The following is a 16,763-nucleotide window of genomic DNA, read 5'->3' on the forward strand; positions in this document are numbered from 1 at the left end:
CCACTGGCAAAGTTGAAGAAGCACCCTAAAACTAGTATGTTGAAACATAGGAACTAATAATATCATCAAAGCAAGAAATAGTGCCGCTAGCAAAGTTGAAGAAGCACCCTAAAACTAGTATGTTGAAACATAGGAACTAATAATATCATCAAAGCAAGAAATAGTGCCGCTGGCAAAGTTGAAGAAGTACCCTAAAACTAGTGAGTATGTTGAAACATAGGAACTAATAGTATCATCAAAGCAAGAATTACTGCCACTGGCAAAGTTGAAGAAGTACCCTAAAACTAGTGAGTATGTTGAAACATAGGAACTAATAATATCATCAAAGCAAGAAATAGTGCCGCTGGCAAAGTTGAAGAAGTACCCTAAAACTAGTGAGTATGTTGAAACATAGGAACTGATAATATCATCAAAGCAAGAATTACTGCCACTGGCAAAGTTGAAGAAGTACCCTAAAACTAGTGAGTATGTTGAAACATAGGAACTAATAATATCATCAAAGCAAGAATTACTGCCACTGGCAAAGTTGAAGAAGTACCCTAAAACTAGTGAGTATGTTGAAACATAGGAACTAATAATATCATCAAAGCAAGAAATAGTGCCGCTGGCAAAGTTGAAGAAGCACCCTAAAACTAGTGAGTATGTTGAAACATAGGAACTAATAATATCATCAAAGCAAGAAATAGTGCCGCTGGCAAAGTTGAAGAAGTACCCTAAAACTAGTGAGTATGTTGAAACATAGGAACTAATAATATCATCAAAGCAAGAATTACTGCCACTGGCAAAGTTGAAGAAGTACCCTAAAACTAGTGAGTATGTTGAAACATAGGAACTAATAATATCATCAAAGCAAGAAATAGTGCCACTGGCAAAGTTGAAGAAGTACCCTAAAACTAGTGAGTATGTTGAAACATAGGAACTAATAATATCATCAAAGCAAGAAATAGTGCCACTGGCAAAGTTGAAGAAGTACCCTAAAACTAGTGAGTATGTTGAAACATAGGAACTAATAATATCATCAAAGCAAGAAATAGTGCCGCTGGCAAAGTTGAAGAAGTACCCTAAAACTAGTGAGTATGTTGAACCATAGGAACTAATAATATATTCAAAGCAAGAAATAGTGCCACTGGCAAAGTTGAAGAAGTACCCTAAAACTAGTGAGTATGTTGAAACATAGGAACTAATAATATCATCAAAGCAAGAAATAGTGCCGCTGGCAAAGTTGAAGAAGTACCCTAAAACTAGTGAGTATGTTGAACCATAGGAACTAATAATGTCATCAAAGCAAGAAATAGTGCCACTGGCAAAGTTGAAGAAGTACCCTAAAACTAGTGAGTATGTTGAAACATAGGAACTAATAATATCATCAAAGCAAGAAATAGTGCCGCTGGCAAAGTTGAAGAAGTACCCTAAAAGTAGTGAGTATGTTGAAACGTAGGAACTACTGATAATAATATGAATAATGACTATCGCACTATGCGGCTATGTGGTCTTGTGGTATGGCACTCGCTTTTGGATCTTGAAGGTCCTGGGTTTGAGTCTTGTGCTCAGCGCATAGTTGAGTCCTTGGAAAAGGGTTCTTTACTCATATTCTCTCACTGTACTCGGGTGTAAAATTAGTACCTGACCGTTAACAGTGTTGTCTCTGTCCGAAAAAAAATTGTATCATTTCCTAACAGGCGTTGTCCAGTCCTAAATGTTAAATGTTGCTCTTGGCCAGGGACCCATTGTAAAGCGCGTTGAGCACGTTTAGTGGCTATTATCCTATAAAAGCTCAAGTTGTCGCTGAAGAATAGATTTAGGCCGGAATCGACGTGCACTTATTTGCAGGTCTGATAACTCAATTCCTTATGTTGTAATGGAATGGAAATCTCAAAATAATGACAGACAATATTACAACAATGTTAAACTGTGCCCATAAGTGGGTTCGGATGTCAGACCTGCATATGTCGGCTGGAATGGTACCGCTTTGAGCACGTTTACTGGCTATTGCGCTATATAAAAGCTCATTTTTTCATTATATTTTTTTGTTTCCAAAGAATGTGCTGCAGAGGAATACCACGAGTGCATTATGGAACGTGTGGCCATGCTTCATTTGCAAGTCCCGTAAGTTTTTCTTTATCAGAGTTTATTTACCATTGTAGTTTTAACCCTCTCCTTACCAACTATAGGAAAATACAACCAACACTTTTCTTATTTAAATTTCGTTTGTACATCATAAAATTTTAAGAAAATGAACAGTGTGTTGTAGAGCGTGTTTTGCTTAAGTCTATGTCTCGCAAGAATTTTAGTGCTATTGAGTGATAAAAAATCTATGTTGTGTTAGTTGGGTATGGCATTTTGGGGAAAATTCTGAAAATGGTTGGTAACGAGAGGGTTAAACAGAGAAATAGAATAAATTCTTTCCTTACCTTTTGAGTTAATTATGCTGAAATGACCTTAACTCTTTAAGCGCCATTGGCCGCACTTGTTCTACTGGCCAATGGCCACACCGTGTCTTGAAAGGCAAAAACAATAATTTAATTCAATTCTAGTTTATACAAAAGTACTATAGATTTAACCAATGGTTTCATTGCTTTCATCAGAACAGTCAATTGGCCCTAGGGGGGGTATTTTAATTGAGATTTTGCGCCGAATTTTAATGTCGCTTTGTCTTAGCTTGTCATTCTCATGCTGCCTCAATCAGGTGTCAGCCATTTTGTGATGGAAATGCAAATATTATAGCCCCAGCGCCGAAAGAATTAATGTGCCTCAAGCGCCGTAAAACCATATTACAAAATATAGCATGCCTTGTCAAAATCAAGCAAACTTTAAAAAATTAGTAATATAATCCTGGATGGCCAGCAAACAATTTCAATTTCCATGGCAACGATTATGTGGCAGTCTCCATGGAATCGAAAGGTCCTAAGAGTTTGAGCCTTGCTCGGCGCATAGTTGAGTCCTTGGAAAAGGCTTTTTACTTAAATTATTTCACTATACTCGGGGGAAAAATGAGTACCTAGCCATTAACAGCATTGTCTCTGTTGGAAAAAATGGTAATATCGCCGAACAAGCATTCTACATGTTATGCGTTACTGTTGGTCAGGGACCCCTTGTAAAGCTCTTTGATTATGTTTAGTGGGTATTGCGCTATTTAAAGGCTCGCTTTTTTTCTTTTTTTTGTTGTTGTATTTTTTCACGTCCTGTACATTTTTTATCTTTTTGAACCACTGTCTTATAAGTGAATTGGATTATATAATCAAGCTATTCCAATATGATAGATTTTATGCTTAAATTATCAATTTATTGTTGTGTTTTATTTGCATTGTAAAGCGACTCTGAGCACATTGTGGATCTAGGCGCTATATAAATTCATTTATTCATTCATTCATTCAATCACTTATTATAAAACTTGAAAATTGAAAAAAAAAGAAATTTTTACCTCTTGACCCCAGAGAGCGTACCCGAGATCTTTTTCCCAGAGATCTGGAGCCATTCGATGCAGACATCCATGTCAAGAGACGTAAGACCAGCAGACAGAACTCCACTGCCAATTCGTCTTCCTATGGATCTCCTGCTAGCACCAGCTACGAGCTGAGTCCAATTGGTCGGAGTGTGAGTTTGATTTTATCTGGTTGGCAGCTAAATTAAGATTTAAAAAGACAAAAAAAAATAAAATAAATATGCCTTTAATCATGTGTATAATAAATGTAAACCAAGCTGCTAGAAGCTGTGGACTGTAAAAAGTAATAACAAAAACTGATTATATCAGCTTGAAAATAAAGCAACAAATACCAAACATGGAACGTTTCGGGCTCAAAACCCTTCTTCAGCCAACAACAAAAATCAATGAAAACATAATATACTTATTTATGTTTTCATTACTTTTTTTAGTTAAAAACAATAAAGACAGAAATACATTACTAAATCCCAAATGGACGACAGAGATATTTTGTAGTTCTTCCTGTAGAAAAGTCTTGGAAAGTTTTGTTGTTGGCTGAAGAAGGGTTTTGAGCCCGAAATGTTCTGCGTTTGGTATTTTTAAATACTTTTTTTTAAGCTGTTGTATTCCTTTTTGTTTATTACTTTGTATAATTGATGTATCAGTGTCAGAATATGATAAAGTGTATATGGGGAGTGGGGGAGAGGGGAGGGGAAAGATGGGAGTACAGGATTTGAACCCATTTTAACTGTGTCTTTATGTCAAAGGAAATGGGTCTGATCAACACATTACTTGCTCTAATACAAATAAATACTCATGCATGTATCTTTTGTCGTTATCGGTAAGAAGCTGCAATAGCTGTTAACTCACTCAATCCTAGAGATTCTTGCAACTTTTCAAAATTCGAAAAATAATGTATAAAAAATGAACATGTTTATAGATAGTTTTATTCAACTTCCATTAACATGTAAAAATTCAAAGCATTAACTTTGATACTACGCCTATAGTTTGTCTCAGAAAAATGTACTTAATAGGCATGGGGTAAAAGTAACCCCGGGTAAACAACGGATATAGTCGGTGTTAGGGTTGAGTGAGTTAACCAAAGACATGCATTAACTCATATTTTGTCTCTCTGTATTTATGCATATCATTTTGTTATTTACTAAGTCCCCATTGGCATGGAATATAGACTAATACCCATTTAATAACATTAATACCTGTCATGAATGTGTTGTGTTGCAAGTGTGTTTATGTGGTACGTGTGGATGTGGATGAGTGTGTGTGTGGTATTGGCGTGTTTGAGGCAGTGGGTGGTAGGAGAGGGGGTGGCTGTTAGTGTGTATTTTTTTCTCTTTCGATATGACAGTTTTATTTGTAATGCTTCCAGAGCCTTCAACCAGGGGGATAGGTTGCGCAATATGAATGTGCATTATTATTATTATTATTATTATTATTATTATTATTAATAATTTCTCTTGTGAATAGACACTTACATAACCACGCCTCTCAGACAGTCGTCATAACGTAAACAATGACAATGATTGGTAAACATAGCAGACTGTACAGATTTTACTATCGATGGTAGTTGTCTAAGTAAAAATACCCACTGTTCTAACGCTTGATGAATAAAACCAACACAGAAATCTAGACGTCTATGTGTAAACTTAAACGTTTATAATATTATGATCGAGAAAATTATGTGATAACTAGTCACCCATTTGGCAGTATGAAAACAATAACAACGATCAGAGAAAGGTCAATTTCATTCATTTATTGTTTATAAACAACCAACTATGTTTGTCCTAGCACGTGTGAAGGTGTGTCAAATTCCATGTTTTGATTGGTCAAAAATCTACTGGTTAATTAAGGGAGTCTTGTGACAAATCAGTTGGTTGAGCAAAGAGCATACATTACATTCATCTGTACGAAATGAGATTATTGGATGAGGCTGGACTCTCTGTTTTAATTGAGCTTTATGTACACCAGGCAGAAATAGTGTAGCTGACTGTGTAAGATTTGACAGACAGTTCTTTGCGATTGTCTTCACTTCATATTAAATGTCAGTTGCATTTAACAGAAATCTTTAAAAAATGTATATGAATCAGTCCTTTAGAGCCATTTGGCCCATGGAGCCAGAGTTTATCCCGGTTTCTATAGCGTGAAATGGACAATAGCAATTGCTTGCTATCCTTTGGACAGAACGCTGTTCTATCACAAAGTGCTTTCCGCCAAATCAAACAGATTCAGCTACCCATTCATGGACAGGTGGACAGGGGGAGGGGGGAGTCAGAAAAAAATTCGACTGCACACAGGATTGATCTCGTTCCCTTTGCTTGTGAAGCGTGTACCCACTGAGCTATCAGGACTGCTCTATCCTGATCAGGACCCCCCAGTGTCAGGCAGAACAGAAAGAAAATACCATCCCTCAAAAAACTCAGCTCGCCTTATTGGGATCCAACCTTAGACATCCTGATTACTGATTGTATTACTGATTGTATTTTTCTTTCTTCTTTGCCTGGCACTGTTTTCACAACATTATGAAAACAGGAACTTGAAGTCTCTGTTCCAGTCTGTCTATCCGCTTACAATTTTAAAGTATCTGCAGGAATGTGAACTCCTGCAGAAATTGTAAATGAATATTTTTAAACAACAAACATGTAACTACTATGATTTTATAAAAAACAATTATTACAACAGTACACGATTGAGCAGCTATGGCCCCTCAAGGCCGATAAAAATTGATAAAAGACAGAAACTGGCACTTAAATGACCTAAATAGTGTCGAAAGCGCCGTTAAACACCTAAAAACAAAAACAAACAGTTTCCGACAGATCTTTTCAGACTTCTATCACACTCCAGTGCCTGCTCTTTAGTTTCTCCGTAGGGGGCCATTGTTTTCTATTTAGGGTGTTAGAATGCGGCATTGAGTGGATTTGCCCCTTGTTTGATTTAAGTTCAGTGATTTTTTGTGCGGCCATGTTGGTCTTGTGCTATGACACTCAGTTTCGGATCTGAGGGTCCTGGGTTCGAGCCTCGCTCGGCGCATAGTTGAGTCTTTGGAAAAGGCTCGTAACTCACATTCTCTCACCGTACTCAGGTGTAAAACGAGTACCTGGTTATGAACAGTGTTTTATATGTCGGAAAAATTGTAATATCGCTATGTCTCGTCCTACATATTAAGTGTTGCTGTTGGTCAGGGACCCACTTTAAAGCGCTTTGTGCATGTTTGGTGGATATTGCGCTATATAAAAAAATCTCAATTAAAAAAAAAAAAAGCTCAATTTTTAAAGGCCTATCTTACATACTTACTTACTATCCAGCATCATTATCATTGACGTTGGATGCCCACACTCTTTAAAGGCCTATCTTACATACTTACTTACTATCCAGCGTCATTATCATTGACGTTGGATGCCACACTCTTTAAAGGCCTATCTTACATATTACTTACTATCCAGCGTCATTATCATTGACGTTGGATGCCCACACTCTTTAAAGGCCTATCTTACATACTTACTTACTATCCAGCGTCATTATCATTGACGTTGGATGCCCACACTCTTTAAAGGCCTATCTTACATACTTACTTACTATCCAGCGTCATTATCATTGACGTTGGATGCCCACACTCTTTAAAGGCCTATCTTACATACTTACTTACTATCCAGCGTCATTATCATTGACGTTGGATGCCCACACTCTTTAAAGGCCTATCTTACATACTTACTTACTATCCAGCGTCATTATCATTGACGTTGGATGCCCACACTCTTTAAAGGCCTATCTTACATACTTACTTACTATCCAGCGTCATTATCATTGACGTTGGATGCCCACACTCTTTAAAGGCCTATCTTACATACTTACTTACTATCCAGCGTCATTATCATTGACGTTGGATGCCCACACTCTTTAAAGGCCTATCTTACATACTTACTTACTATCCAGCATCATTATCATTGACGTTGGATGCCCACACTCTGCTATGACAAATGTTTGCCAAATCCTCTCACGTTATCGTACAACTCTCTTCCATAAATATATTTGTCCATTCTAGGATATTTTTTTGATATAACTGAGTGAATGAATGAATGAATTTATATAGCGCCTAGATCCACAATTTGCTCAGAGGTGCTTTACAATGCAAATAAAACACAACAATAAATTGATAATTTAAGAATAAAATCTATCATATTGGAATAGCATTAATCAATTTGTAATTTTAACTGGACCTAGGTTTTCCTCTTCCTCGTTTGCCCCTCCATTTTCCCCTGTACTACATCTTTCATTTAAGGGTGCATCAGTTTCAGCATATGTGACAGACAAAACTAGAGTTTCCTATCAGTGAATTTTAATTTGCTGTGGGGCTATGTGTTCTCGTAGTACGGTTCTTTTCCCCTCTAGTTTTTAATGTAGATGTTGCTGCTCGAAGCTCGAAGAAATAAATAATAATGTGAAATTGAATGTAAGTTTCAATTTAATTACAACAACAGATCAAATAAAAAAAATTCCTTTTATTCATCCCTAAGGGGAAATTTGTCTTTAGAGTCTATTCCAACGGAAGACTGGAATAACCCAGGCGTCAGCCGCAGAGCAGCACCACAAGGTGAGCTAGGGCGAGGTGACTTGCTCAAGGCCACACAATGCAACGGTGGGGTGATTGAACTCGGTACCTTTTGGGTAGGAAGCAAAGACCATACCACTGAGCCACGCTGCCCCTTAAATGAATGTTTCGGGTTTCCCCATTATCAACAAAACAGGATGAATGAAACACCACAGATGAATGAGATGATGTGGTAGTGGCGTAGTTAAGATGAATCATAGAGGAAACCCGAAACGTTCATTTGATCTGTTTTTTAAAATTAAATTGAAGCTTACATTCAATTTCACATTATTATTTACCTATAGTATTTAGTACGTTGCATTTTAACATTTATCTGTTATTGCTGTTAGTTGCTTTTTAATATTTATTTTTTTCTTAGTTCGTATTTATAAAATTCTTTTCTATTTTAAGACTTATTTATACAATTGTTTTCATATATTGATTGCTTTATTTACGTGCTCGCTTGCTATACTATAATACAGTTTTATAATTATATAATCCTGCGGCTATGTGGTCTAGTGGTATGACACTCCCTTTCGGATCGGAAGGTCCTGGGTTCGAGCCTCGCACGGCGCATAGTTGAGTCCTTGGAAAATGCTCTTTACTCACATTCTCTCACCGTACTCAGGTGTAAAAGAGTACCTGGCCGTTAACAGCGTTGTCTTTGTCCGAAAAATGTAATATCGCCTGACAGGCGTCATGTCCCGTCCTACATGTTAAATGTTGCTGTTGACCAGGGACCCCTTGTAAAGCGCTTTGAGCACATTTTAGTGGATATTGCGCTATATAAAAGCTCAATTTAAAAAAAAAAATGTTTTAATCCACCGTGGTAATATTATGTGCTTTATTCTTGCACCCCTCACCCCCCTCTCTATCTCTTAATTTCTGCTGTTCTAAAACCCGCTTTTACTAACTCTTAGCTTGTCCTCGTCCTGTTTGGTGTAAATTCAATGCAGTTTTCAAATTTCAAAAGGTATTAAAAAATTAAGTTGGATTTACACACGTCAAAGTGATAGCCTACTAAGCTGCTAAATTGAGCTTTTTAAGCTTTTACAGCTGGTGCGTAAAAAAAAAAAAAATGCTGTTTGAAAAAGTTGGTCTCAAAATAGTGAATTTCAAAATATTAAATGCTAACTGAATTTTATTTGGTTTTAACTCTCTCCTTACCAACCATAGGAAACTTGTCACATTCGTTAACTTTAAAACAACAATTTTCTTATTCATATTTCATCATAAAATTTAAAGAAAGTGAACAGTGTGTTGTAGTTGTAGAGCATGCTTTGTTAAAGAAATTATTTATTGCTAGAGCTTACTGCTATTGTGTTTGAGTGATAAAATTATTTTTGTGTGTGTGTTAGTTGGATGTGAAGTTTTGAGGAAAATCCTAAAAATAGCTGGTAAGGAGAGGATTAAAATACAGTGGATCCTCAGTAGAGCAGTATGGTGGTGGGACCAGCCTAAAATCCCTGTTATAAACGAGAACTGTTATAAACCAAATTTAAAGGAATTCACTCAAATGACCTAAATCAATATTTCTCTCTCTCTCTCTCTCTCTCTCTCTTTCTCTCTCTCTCTCTCTCTCTCTCTCTCTCTCTCTCTCTCTCTCTCTTTCTCTCTCTCTCTCTCTCTCTCTCTCTCTCTCTCTCTCTCTCTCTCTCTTGTATACACACACACACACACACACACACACAGAAACGGGCCATTTTGTGTGTGTGTGTGTGTGTGTGTGTGTGTATTTTGTACTACATGCAGTCTGCCTGCAGCAAGGCCCATGTTATACTAAAAATTATGTAGTATAATACTTAGTCGCCTATACATACACACTCACACACACACAAATAGTATTCAAAAACTAGTCTAGGTTAGTTCTCGGCTCTCTTTAGCTGTAGGCTTACCCGAGGAGCAGCGTAATGTGGGATAATGCATTCTATTTGGAGATGTTGAGTGGGTTTTGGCACTGGCGTCCCTGTTATATCAAATTAGGCTCTTAAATTTACTTACTTACTTACTTAGGCCGCCCCTTGGGGTGCCCAACATAAGCCACAAGTCTTCGCCATTCTGTCCTGTCCTCCATAAGTGTACTAGGCTCTTAAAAGTCCTTGCTATAGCCAGTAAATTTTACTAAAAGCAAAGAGGGGACAAAAAGTGATTTTAAAAACCCCCGTTTTAACCAAAAGAAAAAAAAAAAAGAGCTTCTATATAGCGCAATATCCACTAAACGTGCCCAAAGCGCTTTACAAGGGGTCCCTTGCCAAAAGCATCACTTAACATGTAGGAGCTAGTTTTGAGATCAGATCGAATAAAGGTGAAAAATGATAACCTGCATCATTTTCACATTTTCGCTTCGTCGTTTTCCTCACTCATCCAACTAATTTCTCACAAAAGGATTTTACAATTTAAATCTTATAGATAATTTTATTAAATTCTTCTCTGAGCTCTATTTATTCATGCGAAATATTGAGCTTTTTTTTTAGCTTTTATATAGCGCAATATCCACTAAACATGCTCAAAGCGCTTTAAAAGGGGTCCCTGGTCAACAGCAACATTTAACATATAGGACGGGACATGACGCCTGTTCGTCGATATTACATTTTTTTTTGGACAAAGACAACGCTGTTTAGCGGCCAGGTACGGTGAGAGAATGTGAGTAGAGAGCCTTTTCCAGGGACTCAACTATGTGCTGAGCGAGGCTCGAACTCAAACCTTCTGATCCGAAAGTGAGTGTCTTGCCACAAGACCACATAGCCGTACAACCAGGAGGCTGTTATATCCAGATGTGTTATACAAGGGTTCCACTGTAGGTACGAGTACACCTCTGTTAATAATGGTTGCTGCATGCCAATTGGATTCATTAGTCTGACGTCAACTCCGCCCAGCAACGAGCAGCTTGGTTCGAAACAAAGAAAATCTGTACTTTTTATTCTCTTATGCTGGCTAGAACTTTTTCACATGTCATGTGATCAGAATATATAAAAGTCAAAACATGATCAGATTTATAATGTTTTTCTCCTCTGGATACACTTTTATGCTTGTCTGAGAAGTATTTCATAAGAGCGTCCACCATTTTTCCGATAGTTTAGAACCAGTTACTAAGTTACTATGTGTCATTACGAGGGAAGTGACGTCACAACTGTTGGAGTCCATTTTCAGACCTAACAAAATTTGCAAGGGGAAATAAAACCAAAAACCTATATCTCTGTTTTCCTTTGTTATATGTTTTGAAATTAACTTCTTTCTCAGCACTTAAAACATATGACTCTATAAATCATATCCAAAAGGCCGACAAAAATCGGAATTTTAGCTCGACTCGACACGATTTTGTGCAAATTTTCACATTATTGTTCATTTTTTCGGTGGTTTTAGACTGATGAATGGAGCCTGGGCAACGATTCCAATGGAACGGCCTCTGCCTTTTCTCCTGTGGGGCTGCAAAAACAGAACTGCTCTGGTAACTTTTTATAAAAAATTGTTTTTAAGATGCAGAAAAATATGTAGGCCTATCCCTATTGTTAAATTTATCTCGTCCTTAAAATGCTGGTCTCAAGAGCTCGGTTGGTAGAGCACTCACTGTACAATCAAAGGGATTGAGATTGATCCCGGGTGCAGTCGAGATTTGTTTTTTTTTGGTGACCCCTCTGTCCACCCAGCAGTGACTGGGTAGCTAGGTCTGTTCGATCTGGCTGAAAGTACCAAGCAATTGCTATTGTCAGTTCACACTATTGAAATTGGGATAAACTCCGGCTCCAAGGAGCCTCATGGCTCTGAAAGAAAGTAAAAGTTTTAATACGAAACTGTAATCCAAAAATGTGTCCACTCTGATTTTGTTGGCAACAATGCCAGTTTGTCCTCTATTTGGGGGCGGGGTGTCAATATTTTTTAGATCCTTATATAATATATTTTTGTTCAGTTATTATCTGTAATCATAGTTGCATAGTATCTTGGAAAGCAAAAATATGTGTATGTAGATAATACAAAGGCACTTGAGAGTAAAGTCTACAGTCAAACAAAGGTGACATAATTATTCTTTGTCAGCGTGACATAATTAAAAAAGACGTTAGGATCTTAAGGAATCTTTTATGATAATAAATAAATAAATAAAAATAAAATTCCCTTTATTCATCCCCAAGGGGAAATTTGTCTTTAGGGTCTATTCCAAGGGAAGACTGGAATAACCCAGGCGTCAGCCGCAGAGCAGCGCCGCAATGTGAGCTAGGGCGAGGTGACTTGCTCAAGGCCACACAACGCAGAGGTGGGTGATCGAACTCGGTACCTTTCGGGTTGGAAGCAAAGACCGTACCACTGAGCCAACCATGCCACTGTATACAGACTTTCCACATGGAGGGAGTTGGACAATCATGCAAATGAAACCGTTGAATATCAGAGTGAAGAACTGCCCTACAGAACTGAGCTCCCCAGGAATGAATGGGTAACACTGAACAGAGCACGGGCAAAACTCGGGAGAACAGCAAGCTGGAAGCATGAAAAAGTTGGGGCTGGCTGAGACTAGCTTGTGTACATGTGGAATCCCAGAGCAGATGATGGAGCACATCCTGAGAGAATGCCAGGATGGGCCCAGCTGCAATGACCATGACCTAAGAGTCTGCTCCCCAGATGTGAATGGGTTCGGTGTTGGAGCGACAAGCCATGATGATGATGAGATCCAAACAATAACTACAGCCAAAGTTGGGCGAGAGATGAAGGCCTTGAAGTAGATAAAAGTGAGGTGTAACTCAAGGATGGGTTCTATCCCCTGATTTTTTAAATGCCTAAAGTGAATTTTGTTTCTGAGACATAGAACAAAGATGGGAAATTAAGAGGGCAAACGATGAACAATTGTTACATTGAATGACATAATCAGTCGGTTGATGAAGAGGTTTGAACTGAGATATTGCCAAGTTTAGTTAGAAGGCCAATTTTTTATCAAGAAATGAATTCTTGTCATAAATGATTAAATAAACCCTTTTTGTACATCTTCTGGAAATATCAAAGCTTAATTTCACTTTTAAATATTTTTTACAGCTAGTCAAGTTGAAAAAGTATGAAATTGGAGAAAAGTTGCTGGATACCTTTCCCATACGTCTGACCATAATTTCATGAAAAATCACTCGATTTACTTCATATGAAGATCAATATGCTCTGGGGAGCGTATTCTTTTAGGAAATTAAAAAAAAAAAAAAAAGAAAATCCACAATTTTAACAGATGAATGTCCCTTTGTTGATGGATCGAAGTTGGGTCTTTGGGAAAGATACTTTTACCCACAATATACCTACTTAGGTGTAAAATTAGTACCTGGCTGGTAAAAGCACAGTCTTTGTTGGAAATAAGAGTTGTAATTGCGTCTTACTTTTAGATTTAAACGTTCTTTCATAATAATAATAATAATAATAATAATAATAATAATAATAATAATAATAATAATAGTAATAATAATAATATAATAATAATAATAATAATAATAATAATAATAATAATAATAATAATAATAATAATAATAATGAGATGATGATGATGATGATGATGATGATGATGATGATAATGATAATAATAATAATAATAATAATAATAATAATAATGATAACAATGATAATAATTATAGAATTAAATGACACTTGTTGAGCGTTTTCCATGAAACCCACAAACATCTCAAAACGCTTTACAGATAATGGATAAGGATACGAACATATGTATAGTCAAAATGAAATATTGAAACAAAACATTCTGATCCAAAGGTGAGAGTCTTACCACTAGACCACATAGCTGCCCTTTAGCTTCATGCGGCTATGTGATCTTGTGGTATCACACTCGCTTTCAGATCGGACAGTCCTGGGGTTGAGCCTCTTTCGGCGCATAGTTGAATCCTTGGAAAAGGCTCATTACTCACATTCTCTCACTGTACTCAGGTGTAAAATGAGTACCTGTCCGTTAACAGCGTTGTCTCTGTCTGAAAAAAATTATAATATCGCCTCACAAGCGTCATGTCCCGTCCTAAATGTTAAATGTTGCTATTGGACAGGGACCCTTTGTAAAGCGCTGTAAGCATGTTTTGTGGATATTGCGCTATATAAAAACTCAATTTTTAAATTAAAAAAATTTTTTTAACTGATTGAATTAGGTATTGACTCTGAAATATGTCTCAACTGAAAGAAAGACTTTGCAGGACAAATTTTCTTGAAGTTAAAATGTTATAACGAAAATAATTTTAATTTTAACTAGGCCTATTGTGTTTTTCAGAATAATTACTCAAAAGTCAATCAAAAATGCCTGGCACATTATTCTGCTATGACCATTTCTGACTCGCATCTTTCATTTAAAAACAGATTCATGAGTAAAAACTAGCACTGTCCATTGCTCGTAGCTGATTCTTCTTCTTCTTCTTCTTCTTCTTCTTCTTCTTCTTCTTCTTCTTCTTCTTCTTCTTCTTCTTCTTCTTCTTCTTCTTCTTCTTCTTCTTCTTCTTCTTCTTCTTCTTCTTCTTCTTCTTCTTCTTCTTCTTCTTCTTTTCTTCTTCTTCTTCTTCTTCTTCTTCTTCTTCTTCTTCTTCTTCTTCTCTTCTTCTTTTCTTCTCTTCTTCTTCTTCTTCTTTCTTCTTCTTCTTCTTCTTCTTCTTCTTCTTCTTCTTCTTCTTCTTCTTCTTCTTCTTCTTCTTCTTCTTCTTCTTCTTCTCTTCTTCTCTTCTTCTTCTTCTTATTTTTTTTATTATTATTATTATTATTATTATTATTATTATTATTATTATTATTATTATTCTCTAAGGCCTGACTGACAACAATCCCAGTTTATAGTCTTATTCTGAACCAAAGAAAATTGCATTCATACCAGGCCCCAAAGAAGCATTAATGACCAAATGACCAAGAATTCAAGGTTTAGGATGTCCATCTGTCCTCACCAAACTCAGTCTTGATTATCTTCGGCCACACACATTTGTGACTTGAATGATTGAAAAATTGAAATAACTCGATGGATAGATAAATAATAATTAATATTCATTAATCAATTTATTAAATTAATTTATAACTTATTTGAGATTCTAAAAGATTTGTTTATTCCCTCCCCCTCCCCCCCCCCTTTTTTTTTTCTTTCTCAGATGATAGTTCTGTGAAAGTAGAGTCACCGACATCAACAACAGACATACCATTCTCTGCTACTCCAAGTTCAGCCAATTGCTCCACCAGCAAATGGGCGAACATTGGACCGACACAAGTGGATGTAACCAACATTGAAGAGTTGAAAAAGTCTTGCACCACGCACAGAAGATCTTCTGTAAATCTTCTTAAAAATACAGCTGGTCTTGCAACTGTTGCAGAGAAAGTTAACAGCGGAGAGCTGTCAAGAAATACCTGGTCAGCTACAGCCGACAGTAACTCCACAAATGCCATGCCCGCTAATTCCATGTGGTCAAATGGCCATCCCATTACTACTAATGCATCAAATTCTTTTGACCAGGCTTCTACTTTTATGATCACTAACTCTGGCAGTACAATTGCTCCAGTTTCGTCTACACCCGTCCACACTTCACAACAGAATGGTCTCCAAAATGGGTTCATTGAGCTAACGGGACATGGTTTTACCAATCTACAGAATGATTTTTTACTGATTCAACAAGACGTGGTTGATGCCAAGGGCCTTGCGGATCAATTTCAGGAGAGTGTTTTCACTCGGCCAGATAATGCCTCCATGATGCTTAATGGAGTCCATCCATCGAATGACTCTGGACTTCCTGCTGATATTACAAGCTGGTTGGTCGATCAACGTCACTCTGTACACCAAAATGGGGACGGGAACGTGTATACTATTCTTCAGGATTTGAGCCAAAATATAAAATCTCCTTTTTAAAAAAAGTGATTTATGTGGCAGCATCATTGTGAGAAGGAACCTATGGGTGGAGAAAATAGAGCTATTGCCTGATTCTAATGTGGAGAAAATAGAGTTATTGTTTGATTCTAATGTCGTTTTGTTTTTTACTTCGTGATTATGATTCATGACACTGCTGATATGCTAAAAACAAAAAAAAAAGAACAAAACAAGTGTATAGAGGGAGTAACAAAAACATTAATGTTATGCTCTCAAGGAAGGGTCGCAGCCACAGTCGAAACAAATCAATTTGATCGGCAAGAAATAGAACGACACAAAAAAAGCTGAATGGATGAGAAAGCAATAATGAATTATAATACACCATTTAATACGATTCAACAGTCTGATGTCACGCGCCCGGCAACAGCGGCCATCTTGGTTCTAAACAAAGAAAATCATTACTTTTTATTTTTCATGCTGGCTAGAACTTTGTGATCAGAATGTATAAAAGTCAAAACATGATCAAATTCATGTGGTTTTTTTTCCTCTGGATACCCTATATGCTCGCCAGAGAAATATTTCATATGGGCGTCCGCCATTGTTCTGATAGTTTAGAGCTAGTGTTACTAAGTTACCATGCGTCATTAGGAAGGAAGTGACGTTACGACTGTTGAAGAGTGTTGGCATCGCCCTTGTACTCCAACTGAATGGGGGTAATTAAATGTCAGAAGTCTGCAGAGGCTGTAAAAATGGGGAGAAATTTCGGGAAAGTTAGAAGGAAATGGTGGTTTAAAAATTTCAAACAACTCTACAGACAGAAAGAGTGGGAAGGCCTGCTTGAGAAATATCTCAAATGCTAAGTGAGAAATAATAATACCATCATGTGGTCCAGTAATATATATACGATTCTTTCATCCTATGTTGTGTCAATTTACAAAATATTAATG

The 16,763-nt window shown here is 36.9% G+C and overlaps 1 protein-coding gene across 6 annotated transcripts in view; it reads left to right on the top strand.

Annotated features, from left to right (window-relative positions):
* LOC144978140 (uncharacterized) overlaps window positions 1-16,046 on the top strand; it is a 51,192-nt gene extending 35,146 nt beyond the window's left edge. For all 6 annotated transcript variants that reach the window (XM_078923804.1, XM_078923806.1, XM_078923803.1 and 3 more), the window contains 4 exons: window positions 2,040-2,106; window positions 3,435-3,594; window positions 11,388-11,472; window positions 15,110-16,046. In XM_078923804.1, coding sequence (XP_078779930.1) covers window positions 2,040-2,106; window positions 3,435-3,594; window positions 11,388-11,472; window positions 15,110-15,858 — 1,061 coding nt within the window. In that variant the 3' untranslated portion in view covers window positions 15,859-16,046. The remainder of the gene's footprint in view (window positions 1-2,039; window positions 2,107-3,434; window positions 3,595-11,387; window positions 11,473-15,109) is intronic.
* The last annotated feature ends 717 nt before the right edge of the window (window positions 16,047-16,763 follow it).

This window comes from Berghia stephanieae, chromosome 8 (assembly GCF_034508935.2).
Source record: "Berghia stephanieae isolate SIO BIC M18660-M18661 chromosome 8, UCSD_Bste_1.3, whole genome shotgun sequence".
NCBI classification, from domain to species: Eukaryota; Metazoa; Mollusca; class Gastropoda; order Nudibranchia; family Aeolidiidae; genus Berghia; species Berghia stephanieae.